The following is a 24,442-nucleotide window of genomic DNA, read 5'->3' as shown; positions in this document are numbered from 1 at the left end:
TATTAAAATGAGAGTTTTAAACCAACTACAACTTAGCAAACTGAAGATTTTTAAACCAACTACTTCTCAGAAACGTAGATAGTTTTAAACCAAACCGACCTACTAGGAATAGCAACGAGGCGGGACTCCTATTCCCTGACCCTGCCCCACTTTTGCTTTGGGGTAGGTTTTTTTTACCCGCCTGTACTCGTGGGTGCCCACAGTTACCCATCCCCCCATACCCAAATTTTTTTATATATATAATTTATTAAAATTTTATTTTGAGCACATTAAATTAAAATTCATAAAACATTAAAAAAAAATGTTCTAAGATTAAAAAAATCTTCTCAAAACGTAACAATACAACAATTTAAGTAATAAAAAATACAAAAACAATTCAAACATTGCAATAGAAAAATTTAAAAAAAAAGTAAATATTAAAACATAAAAATATAAATTAAATAATAAAAAAAATCATAAATTTAAAGTTAGGAGGCTAAAAACACATATGTATGCCTTGTAAAAAAAAAAAAAAAAAACTATAAAATATGTTTTAATTATTTAAATATAAATGGGTCAGGTAGGGGGGAAAATGTTAACACCCATCCTCACCCCATTTATTATGTGGGGTGGGTAAAACCAATCCATTAAGGGTGGGTGAGGCGGGTACCCACAAGTGCGGGTTTAAATTGTCATTCCTACGACCTACTACTGCTATATATAGAGCACCACACCAAAACCTCCTATATGGTTTACCCTCTCTCTAAAATTACCACTCTTTTGGTTCTACAAACTCTTCATGCTCAAGTCTCAAGGTATTTTTTACATGAATTTCTCTTTCGTAGTTATTTTTGTTTTTCATTTTTTTTTCTTTAATATTGTGTGTGTGTGTGTGTGTGTTTAACATTTTCATATTTTTACTTCAATTGCCCGTATGTTTGTGTAATATTTTATCAAAAACCAAACTTTTAGAGACCATGTTTGATTCTATAGTTTTTATAGATGGAGTAAATCCTAAAAGAAAGCTAGAGGTAATGGATGCCACCAAAGTATCTTGATTTTTTTTATTCTCATGTTTGACATCTTAGTTTTGTTGGATGAATACTTTGTGCTATAGAATCTTATTTTTGTATCACTCTATTTTCTTTTTCTTCCCCTAAAAGTATCGGTGGAACATAAATAGTGTGCCTTTGCTTCATCTTATAAAAAAATACAATATAGTTATTTTTTTCAAAATAAATATATCTTTGTTTCGTATTATGAATATTGTTTTTTATTTATTTTTAACTAATTATAGTATTGAATATATTTAACAATCGTTAACTATCCAGTGCATTGCACAAATTAGCAACTATATAGTAAAAGTTGGGTAGATGAGTTTAGAAGCCAGAGCTACTCCATGTGGCTATCTTCTCTCTACAACAAATGGTTAAATCAATAAATTTTAAATCACAAAACTCTATTAGCTAAGTTTTAAGAAATTAAAATTCTACTCCAATTGAAGTTCAATTTCACAAAATTTCTTTTAAAATTAAAAATTTATAGTAATTATTTTGATAATTTATCATAATTTAATATTTTAATACAATAAAGATATATGTCTCTGCATTTTGATAATTTAATCTAAATAAAAGTGTCTTTCAATAATATTTTTTAAAATACATTTTTCTTTTATATAGAATTTTATTGAATCCATGTACGGGAATTCTAGAATACCGACAGAATACTACTAGTTGTGATTAATAGTCGAATTTTATTTTTAGATGAATTAGTAGTGTAAATTAAATTAATCGTTTAAATTGAACACACTATCATAATTCATAACAGTAGTTTTATTGTGGATAAAAAAAAATAAATAATAACGGTAATTCATTGATATTCCACTTCTAAACCGCCCCCAAATAAAAAGAAAAACCACAAAACAAAGGTCTCCGGCTGCAAACACAGCATAGATATTATAGACATGAGAGGTTTTAGGGCTATGACTTTTTTTATTCATAGTTTGTCAAAAAAAAACAAAAACAAAAACAAAAATTCTAATATTACGTGAGAAACTACCATTTTTGTTTTATGTGTCAGATTATAAGTGGTAAAAAAAAAGTTGTAGGTCAATGTAAAAGTGACATGTAATTATTCAAAATTTGCCAGTTAGAATATTTATGACAAAAATTATGATTATTTATGCATACTAGAATTACTCATAAAAAAAAGTTATACTCCTACAAGAAATAGATTTTCTAGGCCCCTAGATTTTCTCCACAGATACACACGTAAGTTGTAACACGTTAAAGACGTGTGAAATCCTCAAACAAAAACCCTATCATCATCAGAGTAGAAAAGCCAAACAACCCAAACAATGAATATGACTCCAATTCAAAACCCTAACCCAAAAAAAGAAAAAAACAAAACACGTAGGTGGCAATCACATTCATAATAATTCTATCGACTTTTTCTCTACCATTCACAATCCGACACATTGACACGTTAAAGTTATGATAAAGTTACAATAAAAGAAGATTTTTATAAAAAGAAAATATATATATATATATAGAGAGAGAGAGAGAGAGAGAAAGCCAAACCCAAAAACACAACAACAAAAAATAGAGGTTCTTCTATATATTTGTTTCTTAGATTACTAATCTTGTTTCGTTCATACCTACTATCAAGGGCTTTCGTTTTTCTTCTTCAACTTTCAGGTTATACATTGGTACATTCTCACACCTCCATTCTTTCTCTTTCTCTCTCTTTTTCTAGTGTTGGCTGTCTCTTATACTAAATATGGAACTATTGGGTTCTGTTCACTGCTGATCACAGTGCTTTGCTTTTTTCTTATAGAAACACGGCTCTTGTTTCTCATCACATATGACATATACCATGGTTTTTTTTTCTTATAAAAAATACTATATATATGTTCTTCCTGGTTGTAAAGTTGTAACTCTTTGTTTTCCGAAGCTGTACGCTTTTGTGCAAGAATCATGTTCTTTTAATAATTTGCTTCGTTTTTTTTTTCTTCTTTTTTTTGGATAAATCAGTATAAGTTTTATTTGCTTCCTATTAATCGGATATTTATGCTAGCGTTTTTTAAATTTAAAAAGAGAAAAAGAGATTGTTTTTGTTGTACAAAGATTTTTTTTTTCCTTAACGAAAAAAACTAGTTTATTATGTCTTATTTTTCTCATACTTCAACAGGCATGTATACAAAATACTAATGTTTCAGTGTATTGTAAAAAGTTTTTTTTTGAGAATCGTGTATTGTAAAAAGTTAAGTATGTGTTATGCTTGTTCTTGTATATAATAATATTTAATAACGTTTTGTTTTATGTTAACTTAAATGTATCAATGGACAGAGTTTGGTTACAAGGATTTTTTTTTTTTTTTTTTTTTTTTTCTTTTAATGAAACAAACATACACATAAGAGAGAGAAAAAAAAGGGTAAAAGGTGTGGCAGCAACTAATAACTATAATTCTCACTAAAATAATTAATATAACTATATATTTTGAAAATCTCACCATTGGGTATTATTTACTATTTGATTCATAAACTTATTGTTTATGCATAATTTTATACTACAAAAATTTGAAATGTAAACATTTAATTGATGACATAATTATTGATCTTTGATCTCAACATGAAGAATGTAACAAAAAAAAAAAAAAAGTTATCCAATGGTGAATTTATTAAAAATCATATCGAATAAAAATATATTAAGTGAAATTATTATCATTAGCAATAAATAAGTTTGTAGTCAAACTTTGTCCTATTGTTTATAATCATTATTGTTGATTGAATTGAGAGTCATCCTCATCTTTTCGCAGTCTATGCTTTGCTAAATGTCCTGTGCTAGATGCTAGATATTTTTACTATTAAACCTTTGGGTACCGCATGAGTCATGTAATTCTGTGTGTGGTTGGTGTGAATGGTGTTAAAAATGAAGGGAAACGCAAATTGGGTGTTTTCTTTGGATTTTTCTTCTGTATAAAGGGTTCATTCTCAAGATGTGAAGTCTCCTTTCTGTTTTAAAGAACCAGAACAATGCACTCATCCTTTTTGGGTACTTCTAAGTTAGTTATTCCATTTGTATTGCTCCTTTTTGGAGAGCCAGCAAATGAGAAATAGATTTTTTAACCTTTCCCTACATGTGTCCTGCATCCTAACAGAGCAGGAGGTTAATTGTATTCCATACATTTCTACAGTATGGTCTCCTTTAAATTGGATTGCCTGGGCTTGTTGTGGTAACTTAAAGGGCTTTGTTATTCCATTTTGTAGTAGTTATGGTTAATTTACTAGTTTCCTTTTAATACTCAGACATATTTAACAATACCTGAGGGCAAAAGTGTGAGATATATTGTTTTAGTTTACCATTATAGTGGCTTTTATTTGTTTTGATGGCAATGTTTGTGTATCGTCCCAAATTTATTAGATATTGATTGAGTGTTTGTTGTGGAGCGTGTGCCAAGTCCTATATCATGCATATACTAGGTACTTTTAGGCTTTAATGACAACTATAATGAGCTTTAATGGTGGCTAAACCAATCCTTTTAGAGTATATCGTAGATGTGACTAACATTTTTCTTTTAGTCGTTATAAATTATATCAAAGCCATTAATTGGATATTAATTAAGTTTGTGTTGTGGGGTGTGCTCCGAGTCTTACATCAGACATATACTAGGTAGATTTGGGCTTTGTTAACAACTACAAGAAACCTCAACTATGACTAAACTAGTTTTTTTTAGAGTATAACGCAAATATGGCTAGTATTTTTTATTTAATCGTGCATTATCTGTGATTACATTATGCTTTAATTTTTTGGCTAAACAGGATTCAGGAAATGGCTTCTCCAGAAGGCAATGATAAGCTGGATTCTCTGCCACCTCCTCCACCCGTGGTCCCGCCCAATGTTATCCCCATCATAGCAGAACCAGCAAAGGTCTCTGAACCATTAAAGAAAACATCAACTCCCAAACGCTTGCCCATGGCCAGGCGTGATTACGGAAATAAAGGGCAGAGGCTGTCACTTCTAACTAACCATTTCAAAGTTGACGTGCCCAAGATTGCTGGTTGCTTCTACCATTACAGTGTATGCATCTCCTTCGCTCAACACTTTCTCTTCAACTTCTTTTTAAATAACCATTCCTATTGATAAAAAGACGAGAGAGAATTACTTAAAAATGGTTCAGTTATGTTCAGAGGAGAGTGACAGATGAACTATACGAAAGAGTGTATTGATAAAAAAAATTGGGAAGCATGGACATGGCAAAATTGCCAACATTCTGGTGTGGGACACATATCCGACACGGACACAAACATGACAAGTATACACTCTAGAAGAAAAAAAATTTTTTTTTTTTTTAATTCAATTGTTCTATTTTGATGTTGAATGTTGTTTATTTGAATTTTTTAATGAGCGTCTAATTTATATGAATTCTTTTTTTCGAACTTTAAATAATATTTTATTGTCTTTAAATTAATTTTAAATATATTTCCAAACATTTCATTGTTATTATATACTTGTTACATCCAGAATAAACATAACTTATTCAAAATATAATATATATATATATATATACCTAAAAATAAATATTAATTAATTAGTAAATTGTCATATCCTCTATGTATCGTATCTTAATTTTTCAAGAAATGTCATGTCGTTGTACTACGTATCATGTTGTACTACGTATTGTATTCGTATCCGTGCTACATAGATCAAAAATCATATTAGTAGTATAAGATATTTGGGATCTAAACTTCACCTACACGTGAAACCAATTAATGTTTTGACCTGATAATAAAAGACAATTATAATAAAGTGGATACCATAGGTTGAAATATTATTTTATCTTAGGAAAAAAAATTCACATTAGTAAAAGTAAGAAAAAATGACATGTCAATTAAGGGGAAAAAAAAAAAAAAAAGACTTAAAAAATAGTAAGATAGAGGAAAATAAAATGTATGGCATATGGTAGCTAATTTTCAAGGATGTATAGCTGACCCAAAATTTCTCTAGGACTAAGGCTTTGTTTGTTGTTGTTAATGTTGGAATTGTATTTACAGCCATTTTTAAGTATATGTCCTGAGATTTTGGTTTTTGTGAGCTTAGGTTGCTCTGTCTTATGAAGATGGACATCCGGTTGATGCAAAAGGTATTGGAAGAAAAGTTATAGACAAAGCTAAGGAGGTCTACGATAATGAATTTCGAGGTAAAGAATTTGCTTATGATGGAGAGAATAGCTTGTTTACCTTCGGTCCTCTTGCACAAAATAAACTTGAACTCCTTGTGGTGTTGGACACTCCCTCTTCAAACAGGTAATGTGGTATTGGCTATAGTTTTCACTAGACTTAAATGTCATCCCATGTGGTTTGTTTAAGACATTGGCATAGACGCTTAGTGAAGTTGTAATTGTCTATCAGGGCCAGCAGAAGAGGTAGCCCTGGAGATGATGAAAGTGATAGGAAGAGATCTAGGCGCCCATTTCAGTCCAAGACTTATAAGGTGCAGATAAGTTACGCCGCAAAAATACCAATGCAAGCAATTCTGGATGCATTGCATGGTCAGGAATCAGATAGATTTCAAGAAGCTGTGAGAGTTCTTGACATCATACTAAGACAGAATGCAGCTAAGCAGTAAGTTACTTAACTGTTTAGTGCATGTGTGATAGTGATTTTTCATGGCTTAACCTCAACATGATTTGGTCTAACTTAATATATATTTTGTCAGGGGTTGCCTCCTAGTCCGACAGTCATTCTTCCACGGCAATGAAAGAAGCTTCATAAATTTGGATGGTGGTGTCCTTGGATGCCGAGGTTTCCATTCGAGTTTCAGAGCCACAGAAGGAGGTCTATCACTGAATATGGGTAAGTCTCTGTACAGATAGGCAATTTCTATTGAAAACCATTTTTCAGTCTCTGATTAATTGATTGTTGTCTTAATTCTTGTTCATGTGCAGACGTATCCACTACAATGATTGTACAGCCTGGGCCTGTAATGGATTTCCTCACCAGCAACCAAAAATCTGATCGTGATCGAATTGATTGGATAAAGGTAATTGTCTGTTTACTCTAAATGTTGATAAGGTTGATGTATGAGGTTTGATGATTATGAACTTGTACTATTTTGCTTCCAGGCTAAGAAGACGCTGAAAAATTTGAGGATTAGAGTTAATAACAATGAGTACAAAATCACTGGATTGAGTGATCAAATTTGCAAAGATCAGAAGTAAGTTTTTTCAGTAGTTATACATTTACTTTTTGGCTGACAATTTCAATGATTAAGCTGTAATCACTAAGACTTGTTTATACTTTATCATAGGTTTTCATTAAAGCAAAGAAAGGCAAATGGTGAAACCGAAGTTGTTGAAACAACTGTGTATGACTATTTTGTTAATCATAAGCAAATATACTTACCCAATTCAGCATATTATCCATGCATCAATGTTGGGAAACCAAAGCAACCAACCTACTTTCCTATTGAGGTGACAGATACTTCTGGATGTTAGATTTTTTTTTTTTTTTCTTTTCTTTTTGGATTTAAAACTATAATCTAGTTTCTCTTCCTCTGTAGCTTTGCACCTTGGTTCCACTGCAACGCTATACCAAGGCATTGTCTGGTCAGCAAAGAGCTTCACTAGTGGAGAAATCACGGCAAAAACCAAAAGAAAGGATGGATTCTTTGAGAGATGTAGATTCTGTTAATATAGTTTGTATATTTTTCATTAAAAGCTGCTTAGATTCCAAGTTAAACTTGGCCTATTTTTGCAGGCATTTATAACTAGTAGGTATAATGACGACCAAATGCTTCATTCTTCTAGAATTTCAATAAGTAGTGAATTTACCCAGGTTGAAGGTCGTGTATTGCCAGCCCCAAGGGTAAATATCTGTTTGCTTGCCATGCTTGTGGCCTTCTCCTTCATTATTTCTGAATCTGGCTGCTTTGAATTTTTTTTTTTTCTTCTTCTCTTTTTACTGATACGTTACTAATTTTGCTTCTTCTTTTTACTGATATGTTACTGCAGCTAACAACCGGTAACGGAGAGGAGTTCTTGCCTCGAAATGGGAGGTGGAATTTCAACAATAAGGTGTTGCTTTTCTTCTGTATTTTCATTTTGCTCGTTCTAATTTTCTGTACTTGTTACTTGACATTTTTGTTTAATTGTCTATAGAAATTTGTAAATCCAGTGAAGATTGAGAATTGGGCTGTGGTGAACTTCTCGGCACGCTGTGATATACTAAGGCTGGTAAGAGACCTTAGGAAGATTGGTGAAGCGAAAGGGCTTGTAAGTATGCTGTGAATTAATTGTCATTTCTGCTTCATCTTTTTAGTTAATTCATTATTTTTCTTCTAATTCTTTCTTATTTTTTACACTGGTAGTCCATTAGTCAACCAAGGGGAGAATTTCATGAGAGTCCTCAAGATAGAAATGCATCTGCACCAGTTAGAGTGGGTAGAATGATAGAGATGATCGGGTCCAAATTAAAGCAAAAACCAGAATTCTTTTTGTGTGTTCTTCCAGAGAGGAAGAATTCCGAGATTTATGGTTTGGCCACTTGAGTATTTATATATATACACACACACACGCATACCTAATCTTGTTTCTATTAGAACTTTGATATCTTAATGATGTTTCTAATAAAATCAACTCATCATATTGAAGGTCCATGGAAAAGGAGAAATCTTGTTCTTTGTGGAATTGTTACACAATGCATTGCACCTACAAGACTGAACGATCAGTACATAACAAATGTGCTACTTAAAATTAATGCCAAGGTAAAAAATCAAGATAACTTTGTGGACAATTGTATTATCTTTCTCTGTTTATTCATTCTTTGATCCTGTTCTCACTTTCATGCCACCTTTCAGCTTGGAGGACTAAATTCACTGCTAACAATTGAGCGTTCTAATTCCTTACCTTTGATTTCTGAAATTCCCACCCTAATCCTGGGAATGGATGTGTCACATGGTTCTCCTGGCCGGTCCGATATGCCATCTGTTGCTGCAGTAAGTGATTTTTCTTTGATCTAAAACATTGTATGTCCTGGTTCTTGTTAAATGATATTCTTTCCAAATTCAAAAAAAAATTCACCAATCTATGCTGACTGAAAACAGTGCCATGCTTTCACTTACAGAATAAGCCAAGATAGTAATTCATTTGAAACATAGATTTTACATTTTGGAATTTTATTAGGTTGTTGGTTCCAGAGACTGGCCACAGATTTCTCGCTATAGAGCTTCTGTCTGTACCCAATCACCAAAGGTTGAAATGATTGATTCTCTCTTCAAGCCTGTGCATAAAACAAATGAAAATGGAATTACAAGGGTGGTGGATGAGGGAATTTTCAGGTAGGCTTCTTTTTATTTTCGCCAATTACAAGATTAGCAAGTGTTGAATCTTCTTGATTTCTGTAAGAATAAGATATTTAGTCTTTGTGCCAAATTCATCACTTGAATGCCAGAGATTTTAGCAGTCTATTTTTATTGGTTGACTTACGTTTTCCATTGTGTTCTTTAAAATATACAGGGAGCTGTTGATGGACTTCTACGAAAGTTCAAATAGGAAGCCTCAGCAGATAATTATTTTCAGGTACACAGTAGTCACATATTGTTTTGCAATTTCCCCTTGGGGCCAAAACTTATAAAATTATTAAAATAAAATAAAAATAAAAAACATATTTTTATGCAATTGGTAAAATACCTATGTGTACATCAATAAATATCTATATGTATAAATATGCTTCTACAGAATTTTGGGAAGAAAATGTTTGAGAATATATGTATTGATAAGATAATTTGAATTTGATGACACAAGTAATCGAATGATCTTTTAGCCCATGCTTTTTTAGCCCATTACCCAACAACATTCTCCAATAGAGTTCCCATGGTCCTCTGTGTGTCTTGTGTCTAGGTAACATCATTTCAGGAGATGATACATTCATCTCCTGTAAAGATTTTTTTTCTAGTGGCCAAGTCGGTACGCTTGCTGTTGAAATTTAATTTCAATAAGTCATTATTAATACAAATTAATATTTTCTGGTGTAATTATCTCACAGAAAATTCGGTATACTAACTGATCTCTAATGCTACAACTTACACTGTTACAAAGATCAGTAAAGGTTTCTTCATCATTGTGCATTTTACTTGTCTTACACTCATTTCATTTCCCTGATCTGCTTATTTCTGGGTTGAATCTTGCTTTAGGGATGGAGTGAGTGAATCACAGTTTAATCAAGTGTTGAACATTGAATTGGATCAGATCATTGAGGTATGCATATGACCAATCTATCACTTCTCTCTAATCTCTTTACCTTGTAAGAAAGAAATTCTAGCTTAAAATTACCTTTTGTCTTTCAGGCCTGCAAGCTCCAAGAGGAATCGTGGCATCCAAAGTTCACAGTAATTGTTGCACAAAAGAATCATCATACAAGGTTCTTCCAGACTAGAGGAGCTACTGAAAATGTTCCACCTGGTTAGTCAATCTTTTATGAAAAACTTCAAAAAAAGAAAAAAAAGAAAAGGTCCTTACAGTAATTGGTTTATCTTTCTTTCCCTTGGTTCTTTACAGGAACTGTCATTGACAGCAAAGTTTGTCACCCAAGGAACAATGATTTTTACTTGTGTGCTCATGCTGGGATGATTGTGAGTGTCTTTTTTACTAGAACTGGTTGATTTTGACTACAAAATGATCTTAGTTTGTCTTTTCATGATGACATATGAAAAAAGTCCATTTATTTCATTTTTCTTCTTACCCTGCACTTTCTATAAAAGACGTATATCTATATGCCTTAGAAGTATAATTGCAGTAAGTACTTAGATATTCTAAAGAATGTTTATACGCTACCTTTATGTGTACCTTTTTTACTCTGTTCACGACTTACTATTACACATTTGTGGTACCTGATTATGCTATGTTGAAAATGTTATAATTAATTGATTTTTGAATAGGGGACAAGTCGACCTACACATTACCATCTTCTATATGATGAGATTGGTTTTTCAGCGAATGATCTGCAGGAGCTAGTTCATTCATTATCTTATGTGTAAGTATATATATACTTTAAATTTTTCTTTTTAGAGACAAATTTTAGATGATGGCAATGAATTTTTTCTGAGTGAATTTCAACTAAATTTACACATTTTTAATCTTATTCAGGTACCAAAGGAGCACTTCAGCCATATCAATAGGTAATGTTTCTATGTTATTTGTTTCTTTATCACATAATGCTCATGTTCCAACTATAATCCTATGCTAGCTCATTTTGGTGCTATAAGTTAATTAAAAGTAGAGTTTGCTTATGGCATGGCAATTCTAGCAATAAGCATTCAAATACAACCTCTTGCGAATGACTTGATGTTTGTGTTGGGCTTAACTTGACGATTGAACCCGTCAAGTACTAAAAAATTGTCAGATGGGACGTTAAGGACAGTCCACCATGTTTTGGAGACTGATAAAAGTGTTCACATTAGTTCATCTATATATATATATATATATAGCAAATGCACTCAGTATTCATGAATCAGAATTTTTGGAGTTGAATTTTATACCTTGTGTCGTTCTGTTAATGCAAAAACGTAGTGTTAGTATCATGGAGATGATCAAAATCTTAGTGATATATATATGTGCGTTAGACTCTTTCACTTGGTTATCTGAGTTTTTCTTAAATGTCTTACCATTTTATTTCTGTGGTTACTGCAGTTGCTCCAATCATGTACGCCCACTTGGCGGCCTCCCAGGTGACACAGTTTATTAAGTTTGACGACATATCAGACCGTTCCTCTTCGGGTGGTGGTGTCACATCTTCTGGTGCTGTCCCAGTGCCAGAATTGCCCAAATTGAATGATGCAGTTAAATCATCCATGTTCTTTTGTTAAGGATTTGATTTAAGCTGTCAATTTTGTAATAGCTACTGAGTCACTAGATATAATTTTAGGTATTAAGCTAGCTTAGGGAAGGATTTCACAGAAGTTTTGAATTAGCATTTTTTTTTTTTTTTTTAATTTGAAAACAATTAAACACAATTCTTTGTTTTCAATCTTATAAACAGTTCAGTAGAATTTGTAATAGTACTGCTCCAACCAAATAGGATCTGATAGTTACTTTTATATGTTTCGAGACCTGTGTGTGGGAATGTTGATTGATGTCAATGCCTTAACTTTTCTCTTGGGTGTTTTCAACAGAGACGTTTAGGATTCAAATTCCTCTTCCCAGTTGTAACTATCAAATTATCAAAAAAGAACATTGCTATACATGCCTTTTTCTTTCTTCATTGATCTATTTGTTTATGTTACTGGGCAACTTGCAGTGAGCTACTAAACATTGTTCACTGGTAATGACGTTTCACTCCAGTTTTTTAGGGAACCCCTCTTAGTAGAAAATAATTTCATAGCCAAAAGCACAACTTGCAAATTTATATTATGAGAAATTCATGTATCCAATTTCATTTGACCTACTCTCTATTGGAAATGAACTTGTAAGAGTGCAATTCGGTCCTTTTGCCTAGTATGTTTAGAGATGAAGCTATGGTTTGAATAACGTTTTTAAAAATCTTCAATTAGGTAGATAGGAGTTGTCAGGGCCGGTTTTGTCACCTTGGCACATTGAGCTTTGATTGGCTTGACTTGTAGACCCAGGTTTAAGTTAGGACAGTTGAGCCCGCTACTTGCATCAACATTCAACAAAGAGTGAAGTACCGTACCTCACACTTGAGTCAGCAAACTTGCAAAAGATATGAAAAAGGGGATTTAAAACCAAGTAAGATGATATATATATTCTAATCACGAAGTTGGTTTATTTTGGAGCAGTGTGGTGAGGGAGAAAGAGGACTTTTTGTTTATGCTTTCAAATACATAGAAAATTCATTTAATATCTGTTGAATGTATTGGACAAAAACTGTGTATATGAACAAATGAGGAGTTAAAAGAGTGTTATTGTGAGATATGTGATGTCCCTTGAAGCACAAGAGATTCTTTGGCTTTTGCAACAGTTTAGAGGTACTGCCAAGATCCTCATTTTCAAGAGAAAGACCACTTTAACTAGTAGGTAAAAGCAAAACACCAGCCTAGAGCAGTGGGATTTCATAAAAAGCTATGATCTTCTAGTTTTATGTCATTTGAGGCAACTTGGTTCGTTTGGCCCCATCTGGTTGGTTCCTTTAAAGGAAACGCACCCCCTAGCCTTGTTAGAGCATGGACGGAGGCATGTATGGACTTGGGGGTCAATTTTGTTCAATAAAACCATTTAAAATTTTTTAAACAAAATCATCTTTTACCCTCCAATCCATAAAATCTCATATTTTCCCTTTAGAAAGAATACACATGGAATTGGTCCATGTGTTTGGGCTACTCTTTGTTGAAATAACAAAAAATTGACACAATAGTTTGGTTTTTAAATAGTTTGCTTTTTTAAAAATTTAAAAACATATATATAGTTTTATAATATTTATGACCACATATAATATAATAATATAAATAATAAAACATGGAATTAATAGATATTAGATTTTTTAAAGGTAAATTATTACATAATAATTTGATAATTGTAGATCGTATATAATGACATAACTTGACACAATAAACAGTCATAATACTGGAATTCGAGAATACAAGTTTTGTTAAATTGAAATATTGTTATATATAAATTTAATATGAGCATTTTGAATACGTGTGTTATACTTTTAATTACAAAACATATTTTTTCAAAATATTTTTATTTGATATTGTAACGAGTATACATGTATAATACTTTAATTAGCATATTTTACTATGGTTGAGATGAAACTATGTCATAGCACTGAGCATAAACATCTGTAGAAACTCATTAGTGAAAGAGTACAACAGTTTGAAAAAAATTAAAATTATAACACATAATTTCACAGAGAAATAGATACAACAACATCACATTGTAGGCTGAAGCAAACCATGGACTGCATTGCAACAGACAACTCATTCAGTGAGAGAGACGTATCAAGAGACAGCTTTGCTTACATCCACCTAAATAAACAAACTAAAAAGGAGCTTCCCCATATGTTTCATATCTACAGAGCTTCCACATACAGAAATACATGTCAGAATGGGGCTGACGTTGTTCTACGAAGCTGATACCTCGGCTCTGGAGGGGGCACAATTGGCAACATTTGCTCCAGCTCCTGAAAGACAAGGACCAAAGTTAAGTACAACATGACTGTAATCAAATTGGTTGAAAGAAGAAAGAATTTTAGGATAAGTATAACAAGTATTAAAAGCTTTACCTCTTATATTACAGTACCAAGATACATTCATGCTTCATGACAAACAAGATTAGCATACCAACCAGACTACATTATAAAAATGACCACTGTCAATCATGGCAATATGTTGCCATGCTGAATCCAGGTTCTAAAAATGACCACGTTATCAATTGGTCATCAGTATTTTTATCATTGCTATCATCATCGTCAAAATGATGAAGTTTGCTTAACTAGTAACAAACCATGGATCCTGTCTGCTCTCTGCTAATGAAATGCCTTAAGCAAGAAAGACGAAAGAATAATATGATAAAGGAGCCCCAGCAAGAAATAACTAAATGGAATAAATATGAAGGGAAGAACGTCAAGGCAGCAAATGATTTTCAGTAATACTTATAGGTATGTGCCCCATACGAATCCTGTTTGACCACTGCCACCCAATTAAAAGTAATCAGTAACCAACCAGAGAAAAATAAGTACTAATATTGTTTATACGACAGAAGTCATCACTATCTTTTTATTGACAAAACTATCTCCCCTGCTGCTCTTACTTTCTTACAGACTTTGACTTATGTGAAAATACTAGTCAAATTTGATTAATATATTAAAGAACTAAACTGGTTTGGTTTAATGACCAACCTATATGAATGAAAACAGCTCTCATTGATAGTCTGCATGTTGGTCAATTTCCTTTAGACAGAGTGACCTGGTTGGATTGACAAATTCAAATTCTGATATATGAATGAAATGCAACTCTTTGCAAAATCATATAGGATGAAGTAACTGGTACTCTGAAAAGCTGATATTGTGAGTCCATATCCAGTGTTGCATAATTTTAAACGGGTTTCCACTTAAGATTAATAAATATAATTAAATATATGAATGCAATGTGATAAGTCCAAATACAGGGTTAAGTAATCACACAACATACAACATGCTTACCAAAAGAAAAGAGGCAACCACACCACACAACTATAGAGTGACTGCAAAACTTACAGTGTCTCTTCTTTACTAGTATATAAAAAATTAGTCCCTTAGATCCAAAATCCTGGAATGGACACAGTTGATAGTTCTATATGAGAATATTTTCCTCTACTTCTAAACAATATAGGGCATCTAGTGTTTGCTAATCCATAATTGAAACACTTACTAGAGTAATTATATTCCTAGTATAATTTCAATTAATGGTTCCACCATTTCAGTTGGTTGTAATATGTTGACATTAGTTTCAACTTATACGCAACACAAGTTTGGTCTCACCCCTAAAAAGGTCACACCCAGTGCACAAAGCTCCTAGTTTTGCATGGTCTGGGAGAGGTTATGGTAGATAACCTTGCCCCCAAGATTTTTTTCTTTTTTTGGAGATACTATATTCCCCAACTCGAACCTACAACTTGTCTGTTTTAGTGGAAGGCACTTGTCAACACACCAAGGCCCAACCTCTTTATTCTCACACCCCCTCTTTAGGAAAAATCATCTTATGATATAGTCTCATAGAGCGCCCCTCTCATGGTGTCCCCAAACAGCTGTGGGAACCATACTTTCTCCCTCTTTAGATAGGAAATAAAACTCTATTCAACAAGGCCATAAAACCACCCTATAGAAATAGACATCCCAAGATGAACATGCTTGTAAATTAAAATGTATTCATGTGACAGATTATTAATAACTACTTTCTGATATTGAAATCAAGGTTAATCCTTCAAAAATTGAATACAAAGTATTATCTACCATGGATTCATGTCAAGTAAATCACAAGCCAACAGCTGAGATGTCTACAAAACCTAGTGTATCCATGAGAATCTAAACGATCACAAATTTGCATCAACATACTGATTAGTGCAATATTAAAAAAAAATAAAATAAAATAAATAAAAATCTAAGTGTACATTTGGGAATAGCTTATTTAGCTTTTTGCTGAAAAAATGCTAAAGTACATTGTATACTTGTACTTTAAAAAAGACAAAAAAAAGTAAGAAAAAATGAGGCTTTAAAAAGCTGTACATAAAAGCTAAAAAACAGAAAAGATGGCTTATAAGCCAATGCCAAATAGACACTAACAGGTTTAGAATTAAAACTAAGAAAAATGTTGTTTTGCTTGAAAAAAAATAGAATGAAAAAATGAAAGTTAGAAGTGAAATGTAAAAAAAAAAAAAATAAAGGGAAGAAAAAGACTTAGGAAGATTGATTGGCAATTGAATTTTGAAAGAGGGAGTCGGGAGATAGAGAAGATCGGAAAAAAAAGGCCTTTCTCCTAATTACTGCTCCTCTCCCCAACGCCCAAAATAATAATAACAATAATCATGGGAGATTTTTTTGAAATAAATTCCAGTTTTTTCCCCACTCCTAGTTTCTTCCCTGGTCAAACAAGAGAAATAGACAGTTAATAGATATATAAAATTTTCGTTTTTCTTTTTCATCTTCCCCATAAATGTATCCACTAATTTAACAGCAAACTAAGCCTTGTGCAAAAACATAATGTACAGAGTTTCTCATCTTCAAAGACAAGAAATTAATATAGGAAATGCCAGTAAGATGGTCTTTGACTATTTAGCAAACAAATCCATATGAAATAGGATGCTTCCTGGTATGCATGCCATACTTCATCAATTTAGCAAAGTTTGAAAATAGGAACTTTCAACTTTTTGTAACATATCTAACACTCCTTGTGTGCTCTTCATGAGTATATGACCTTTTGCTAATAGAATAGTGTAATTATCATAAAGAGAAACACATGAAGAGTTTTTGAAAAAAAATTTATTAACTTATAAATTAAAAAATAGCTTGAATGAATAAGCTACTACTGAATAACTATAGCATATGAAAATTGACTATATATAAGTTTTATTCTAGTCTATCAGCATATGTCTCCAATGTCGTGTCTATTACTTTTTTGAAATTGTCATATTGAGAAAACTGCATCGGAACATACCCATAACCAATGCCCTATATCCATTCTAACTAAGACTTCTAATTTTCTTAAATCACAAATAGAAAAGAAATCATACTACTAGTACGTTTTTAAAACAATAAGGCATTAAAAATGTAAAATAAGGCAAAACACACAAATACGTCAATATCTTAAATGAAGAACCTAACCTTCCGTTTCCGAAGCCTTTCATTCTCTTCTTCCAGACGCGAAACTTTGTTCTCTAGTTCATTCGTGTAAGCCTGTTATAATGATCTTTCAGTCATTGGGAAATCAAGAAAACAAAAACTGAAAGAAAAAAAAAATTAAAAATAAAAGAGGAAAATAAACAATAGTAATGGATTTGAAAAAATCAATAATGTTGATATCCAACCTGCTTCCTGGCTCGTGAGCGGGCAGCAGATTCACGGTTCTTGATCATCCTCTTCTGCCTTCTCTCAACAGTCTTCTCAATCATGTCCTCTGGGGCGCCTCTTTTCCTCCCAGGCATCTGTGTGTCTGACAATGCACCCATCAAAGGTGAAGTTAATGCCATCTGATTGTCGGGATATGGAACATCCATCACAGCACCAGCCCCCATATGCAGTGGCTGTGATATAGGCTGGCCCGGCATATAAACCCCCATCATACTTTGTTGAGGATGCTGATATTGCGGTTGTGGATACTGCATCCACTGATCTTGCTGTGAAAACTGTGGCACTACATTCTGATCAATTCCAACAGGACCAGCACCTTTTTTATCCGAAGATGTTTGAGCCACAACTCCTGCTTTCACCAAGAAATCCTCCAAAGTCATCTCTCCTAATGTAGGCTGCCGTTCCCGAGACTTCTTTTCTTGATTATTTTTGCTTTGCTGAATATCTCTCCAAACCTCATCAACCGTCTTCTTGCTCAGTGCACTTGTTAATGACAGGCTAGCCTGACGCTGCAGGGCAGTTTGATTGGCCTGTGCTGTGTCCTCAATGTCCAAACCTGTGGACTGGTTGGCCTCGGCAGTCCATACATTTTTTAGAAGCTCATCAAGGTTCATGCTGCTAAGTGGCTTCCCCAAGTCACCTAACTGATTTTGAACCTCATCAAGTGTAAGACTGTACATTGAATTTTGCCGTGCCAATGGCTGGAATTGCAACTGCTTGACACTACTATCACCACCACCTTGAGACCCCATTGTCTCAACCCCCATTAATCAAACCTCAATTCATTTATTCATTCCAATCCTGAAATCAATTTTCTAAAGCAACAGCCATAAAACTCTAAAATTTTAATCTAAAATCTGCTGAACCGATCTTCAATTACATTCAAGTTATAAGAAACCTGGAAATCCCAATTAAAAATTCAGACCTCCCAGCAATTCACAAACACTTTGGCAGCTCAGCTAATCTAAAATACTTTCAAATAATGATAACATATACAAAATACACACACAACATGCATATTTTTAATATAAAAGAAAAAAGTGAATGAGGGTCAGAAATCCTCAATCAATTTCTTTTTCTTTTTTATGAGTATAAATCTTTAATATATTCATGCAAAAGAACATGCAGGCACGCATAGAGCAGAGCTATAATCCCAATTTACCAGATAATCCCTAAAACCCTGAATCTATGACAAAAGAAAAGTCTGAAAAATGCCCATCAATTTACTGTTTAAAATCTTTTGAGAGATTAGAGAGTAACCCTTTTAAAATAAGAAGATCATCCCTAAAAGCTATCTTCAAACTCACCCCAGAAACCATGAACCACAGACAATGAGTCCCTCTACCAATATTCACGCTGATAAAAAAAAAAAACAACAACAACAACACTCGTTTTGAGAACAAAATGTGACCAATCTCTTGCATGCAACAGGGAATGGCACAACTATCTGGCTATAGCCTCCCATAACCAAAATCCTATGAAACCCAAAACCCACTTCTCAAAACTCCTCCCCAAACTAAACCACAGACTACACCCATTAAAATTCCCAACTTTACATGCTTTGAATTAAACAAACCAAGAAGCCAATTTTACCAGAACATCCCAAAATAACTGAATGAAAGAAAAAAAAAATTACCTTTTTTTGTCACAATAAAACCAAAAAAACAAATTATACAAAACAAGATCATAGCATTACATCACCAGAATCCCAAAATGTAATAAAAATGAGAACAACTAAGAAAACAATAAAACGGGTCTGCATGCAAGAGAATCACTGTTCTCAATGAAGCCCAATTTTTTTTTTTTTTTAAATTTTCTCAAAAATCCCTTCTTCTTTTTTTTGTTAACTAAAGAAAGAAGCAAAGCAAAGATCAGAAACTGCCCATGTGTACCCAAATGTAAAACAGTGAGACAAAGAGTGTGGGGTTAAGAAAATGAAAAGGAAGAAAATTAGAGTGTAACTTACTTGATCTGAATCTTTTTTTCTGTGTTGTTACTAAGAAGGGGATTGAGATACAGAAAAGGGAGTCGTTGTTTTTTTCTTGCGTTAAAAAAATTGTGCTTTTGGGGTCTGAGAATTTTGTATTCACACTTTTGAAGTGGAAATCATCAGCAGCATGTGTACAATATGGTATGTGTTTGTACAATGTCTTCTGCTTGCAGAGAGGGACAATCCCAGGTGGGTGTATCCGCGTATGTTTTAGTGTACGAGAGAGAGAGAAAAACGAAAAAAAATGCCCAAATTTTATTTATAGTACTTGAGAGAAACAAAGTTTTTTTTTTTTTTTTTTTTTTGAGGGGTGAGAGAAACAAAGTTAATTGGAGCATTTTACTTTTGTTTATTGTGTTTGTGTCCGATATGAATAAAAAAAAAAAGCAATGTTATCATGTGGGTGGCCTCATGTCTTAATTATGAGCTCTCCAACTTGTTTGGTCTACTTATAATGGCACGTTTGACGATAAATTTGTCTTCGCTTTGGCATTTGAATTTTGCAAGCCCCTAATAAAACACATAAATCTCAAACCTTAAAATTTTTCATTGGTCGGTTGGCCAATGAACTATTCAAAATTGAGGATTCTATGGTTTATGAGAAAGGATAAAATGTTCTCTTCTTCTTCTTTTTTTCTTTCTTTTTTTTTAACTACTTTTTGTTTGGTTGATAGCAATAAAGATCCTATCTATTTCATGATCTAGATTAGATTTACAAATCTAAAAAGGTACAATTTGTCGCATTATTTAAAATTTTTCTGTAAGTCGTTAGATCCCAAAAAAAAAAATCTCAACCATGAAATGAATGAAATTGACAGTTTTTCAAACGAATCCTATTCTATGTGAATATTTTTAGGTTTGAAAATGAGCTACAATGTCCCCAAACTACATAACTTTATCAAATTGACTTTAATACCATTTGTCACGATTTGAGAAAGTGTTAATCATATCTAAGTTATATCTCACAAGAATTAAACAAGTTATAATTGGAGTTCTACACCTTCATTCAATTTAGATAGGGTAAATGATAGTCCCCTCCTTTAAGGTTTGAGCTCTTTGGGGGATAACATTCAACCCTAAATCTAAAACAAAAAAACACTCCCCTCCCTTAAGATTTGGAAAAATAAATAAATAAATAACACTCAATTCCCTTCTTTTAATATTAATAACAAGATATTCTAAATTTTGAAAAAGATTCTCTTTACCAAATCTTAATCATGGTTAGTGAAAATATAACCGGTCAAATTTAGGATAAAAAGAAAAGATTTCACCTTTTTAAGAATTTACATTGCATACAAAACCGTTTTGTGGTCATAGATTTTATGGAAACCACAATGTTTTAGCATTTAAATAGAAACAAGAACTTACCAACTTTTAGCTAGCTTTTTATAAAAATCATTATAAGCTAATTTTTATTTCAAATAATCTAATTTTTATACCAAAATCCTTTGGTGATGTAAAAAAAAAAACAAAAAATGGATGAATTTAGAAAATTAAAAAGAGATTGATCACACTATATACTTACTCAAGCCCAAGGTAAGGCAAGGAAGCATTTGCGTGGAACCAAACCTAACTGACCAGATTTTTTGTCCGTTCTCTGCAAATCGGATATGTCTCCTCTATTTGGATTTTTAACTCATAGAGTGATGAGGCGCGTGGCACTATTTGGACATCGTTAGTGGGTAAATGTATGTCATTTTCTTCTTCTTCTTCTTCTTCTTTTTAATTATTATTTTTTTCACTTTGGCTTCTTTTTGCCCCTAATTTTCGCTTTTGAGAAACTCAAAATTATATTTAAAAATTGTTTTGGAATGATTATTAGCCCACTTTAGATATTATACTAGGGTTCAAGAATCTACTGTTTGACAAGATTATAGAATATCATGTTGATAGCTTTTCACCTTTTTTTTATAATAAATTTTTTTTTTTTTAATTTATGCTCTAAAAATGTTGTCCCATTAGTGATTCAATGGAAATGCCATTTTTTTTTTCGCTGAGAATGGAAATACAACATACTTTTGTAGTATTACATCGTACAATATGTTACTCAAAGTTATGGATATACTACACGTCATACAATATACTTCTGTAGTATGTGTATGACATAATATAGTATGTTCACAGAAAAGAAAAGTAAAAAAAAAAAAAAATTACATTAAAGTAATTAATATAATCTATGTAAAAAATTTTGTCAATTTTTTTAAATAATAATAAAAGTTACATTATTTATTTTAACAATTCATTAATTATTTATTTTGATAGAAAGTTGATTTTTTTTTTTTTTTTGGAGAAACGAAAGTTGAATACTTGATTGCATTTACGGCATGTAATTTATAGTATTTTTATTTTTACTATATAGCTCAGCTCTAGAAGTTCAAAGGAGGGAAGCATAAGCTCAGCTTGTTCTCATAATTATAAATTTTGGAAAAAAAAGCCAACATGTGTACCAACCACATTTTTGTAATATTTCATTAATTTTTGGGTTTTATAGAAACTTGATCTCATACTATGCATTTTCACCTTGTAATTTAAAATATTTTTATTTTTATTTTGATTATATATTTTATTGTTTAATATTTATAGGATATAGCCAACACTGGGTCCATATCATCTCCTTAGGATAGCACAACTTTGTTTTTTTTATAATCCAATATTACAACAAGGGAGGGAGGATTTGAACTCGAGATATCTTTGAAAGATCATGAGGTGCCAACTAGCAGAACAACAAAACTCTTGACATGATAGTACAACTTATGATCACAACACTTACACAACACATCTGTAATTAGCTCAACTCAAAGAGTTCAGAAGGGGAGAGAATAACCTTAGCTCTGCCCAAAAAACAAGTCGACATGTATATTAATAGCATTTCTGTAATCACACCATAAATTATAGTCTTTATCTCTCACATTAACTATTCTTACAAAGATTCAAGAAATGGTTATTCACAAAGTGCCATAAAAGTTTTCTTTTTATAAAAAGAATTGGAAAAAAAATAAAGAATGCACACATTCAAATTATCAAAAAATACCTTATAAAAAAATAAATAAATAAATCAGAAGATAACCTATCTCTACTAAGAAAAATAATACCCATTAACTCAAGCATAGATGGATCAACGCTTTTTTTGTGGGTTTTTATTGTCCACATCAACTAAAATTTTAATTATATTGTTGAAAATTTTCTAATTCATATTTTTTTTACACTTAGTGTAACTCAATCATGTTATTTAGGATCAAGTTACACTTAGTGTAACTCGATCTTGTTATTTAGGATCAAGTTACACTTAGTGTAACTCTTTGCAACATTACACTACTACAAAACTATTTATTAGATTAATATTTTGAGAATTCAATCATTAGATCACATATTCTCTTTGTTATTAATATGCGCATCAAATTTCATGTTAATTGTGTTGTTTATTGTCTACTCTATAGGCTCATGTGTGTATGTGTTTTTTTTTTTTTTTTTTTTTGCATATAATTTCAAAGTTCAAAATTCGTATAATTTAAAAATTGGCTAAAAAATATTATTACCAACCCAAAATTTGCATGAATTTTGATTCTCATCCTAAATTAAAAAAAATAAAAAATAAAAATTTGTTCCCATCCCTAAACTTTAAAAACCGTTACACTTTCTATTTTAAAACTAGCAAAAAAATAAAAATAATCCTTTTTAATCCCTAATTTTGCCCCTAAACTATTGGAAAAAAAATACTTTAAAAAGAAGTGCAACAATTTCACTAGTTTAGAGATTAAAAAAAGAAAAAAAGATTTTAAAGATTAAAGACAAAAAATGATTTCATGCAAACTTTAGGGACAAAAACAAGATTTTATGATGAGATACTTATTAATCTTAGCTCATCTTGACATTTGGTAAGTATAAAACTCATAATCTTTTTTTTAATTATAAAGTGATATAATATCAAATGTTATAAGTTTATATAACATCGCATGTTAAAAAATAAATATTACTACATATTTTGAAAAATTAACTGTTAAATTGCATGTATTTTACACTCTTGATACAGGTCAAATTTTATGTTAATCGGATATTATTTACCATATGATCTATAAGCTTATATTTTATGCATAATTTTAACTTACAAAAATATGTAATTTAAACAATTTATTGATGACATAGCTATTGATCTTTAATTTTCTAGAAATTTTGCAAATATGGAGGATATAAAAAAAAGATGTAATCCAATGGTGGATTTGTCAAAATTCACCTCTAATAGAAAAATATTGAGTAAGGTTGTAATTTTAGGTTACAACCAAATTCGTAACTAAATTTTGCCATATATATTTATATTTATATATATATATATATATATATATATATGAGATACTAGCCGTATTTATGATAGCATACTATATGGCATGCTAGAGCAAGAATTGGAACATTAATTTTGTTGAATTTTGCCAACTGGATTGAATGCAGGCTGATATACCTCCAAATGGCCACGCATAATAGTAATACTATTAGCTAAAAAGGAGAAAGGGTAAAAGCCATGTAACAGTAACATGACATCACAGCTTATTCATCAGTTATAACACTTTTCAGAATTTTTTTTTAAATAACAATAAATATTAAAAAATTTAGTTAATTGTCAAGTTTCAAAACAATTTTGAAAAATAACATCTCGAGTATCTAAAACTCGAGTTCCATCTTGGAACTCGAGTTTTTAAGTCTCGATTTGAGAAAAAAAATTGACCTGAAAATCGAGTTTTAAAGACTCGATTTCCATAAATTGTAAAAAACGCCGCTATATGGATTTAAAACGTCACTATAGGGATTAAAAACGCCACTATAGAACTCCTTAAACCTGGAACTTACAAAAAAAATTTGCAGGAAAACGCCGCTATAGGGCTTTAAAACATCACTGTAAGGCTTAAAAACACCACTATAGGTGA

General features: G+C 31.8%; 2 protein-coding genes across 3 annotated transcripts; one reads left to right on the top strand and one right to left on the bottom strand.

The window, feature by feature from the left end:
- The first annotated feature begins 2,573 nt into the window (after nt 1–2,573).
- On the top strand, nt 2,574–12,071 carry LOC115987062 (protein argonaute 4A-like). Its single transcript, XM_031110509.1, has 23 exons — nt 2,574–2,686; nt 4,799–5,057; nt 6,078–6,283; nt 6,389–6,601; nt 6,696–6,832; nt 6,925–7,019; nt 7,102–7,193; nt 7,287–7,449; nt 7,539–7,655; nt 7,736–7,843; nt 7,990–8,052; nt 8,137–8,250; nt 8,346–8,511; nt 8,629–8,741; nt 8,835–8,972; nt 9,160–9,314; nt 9,493–9,555; nt 10,170–10,233; nt 10,323–10,437; nt 10,534–10,607; nt 10,914–11,008; nt 11,122–11,153; nt 11,665–12,071. The coding sequence occupies exons 2-23, from the start codon at nt 4,809–4,811 to the stop codon at nt 11,838–11,840; spliced, it is 2,748 nt and encodes a 915-aa protein (XP_030966369.1). The 5' UTR covers nt 2,574–2,686; nt 4,799–4,808; the 3' UTR covers nt 11,841–12,071.
- Nucleotides 12,072–13,759: 1,688 nt separating this feature from the next.
- Nucleotides 13,760–19,763, bottom strand: LOC115987045 (ABSCISIC ACID-INSENSITIVE 5-like protein 2). Of its 2 annotated transcripts, XM_031110489.1 has the most exons (5): nt 19,503–19,763; nt 17,494–18,434; nt 17,291–17,362; nt 14,831–14,897; nt 13,760–14,113 (listed from the first exon to the last, which is right to left on the bottom strand). In XM_031110489.1, exons 2-4 carry the CDS (start codon nt 18,301–18,303, stop codon nt 14,874–14,876), a joined length of 906 nt encoding a protein of 301 aa, XP_030966349.1. In that variant the 5' UTR covers nt 18,304–18,434; nt 19,503–19,763; the 3' UTR covers nt 13,760–14,113; nt 14,831–14,873. The 2 variants fall into 2 exon arrangements, with proteins under 2 accessions (XP_030966349.1, XP_030966348.1); XM_031110488.1 differs by lacking the exon at nt 14,831–14,897 and having other exon boundaries at nt 19,503–19,762.
- Nucleotides 19,764–24,442: the final 4,679 nt, after the last annotated feature.

Source organism: Quercus lobata, chromosome 4 (assembly GCF_001633185.2).
Source record: "Quercus lobata isolate SW786 chromosome 4, ValleyOak3.0 Primary Assembly, whole genome shotgun sequence".
Classification (NCBI taxonomy): Eukaryota; Viridiplantae; Streptophyta; class Magnoliopsida; order Fagales; family Fagaceae; genus Quercus; species Quercus lobata.
This window is presented reverse-complemented; position numbering and strand designations above follow the sequence as displayed.

Coding starts and splice junctions, on each gene's coding strand:
- LOC115987045 (XM_031110488.1), bottom strand. CDS start 18,303: ATGGGGGTTGAGACAATGGGGTCTCAAGGTGGTGGTGATAGTAGTGTC. Junction 17,363..17,493: donor GCTCACGAGCCAGGAAGCAG/GTTGGATATCAA, acceptor TCATTATAACAG/GCTTACACGAATGAACTAGA. Junction 14,114..17,290: donor AAAGGCTTCGGAAACGGAAG/GTTAGGTTCTTC, acceptor CTTGTCTTTCAG/GAGCTGGAGCAAATGTTGCC.
- LOC115987062 (XM_031110509.1), top strand. CDS start 4,809: ATGGCTTCTCCAGAAGGCAATGATAAGCTGGATTCTCTGCCACCTCCT. Junction 7,194..7,286: donor CAAATTTGCAAAGATCAGAA/GTAAGTTTTTTC, acceptor ACTTTATCATAG/GTTTTCATTAAAGCAAAGAA. Junction 10,608..10,913: donor GTGCTCATGCTGGGATGATT/GTGAGTGTCTTT, acceptor ATTTTTGAATAG/GGGACAAGTCGACCTACACA.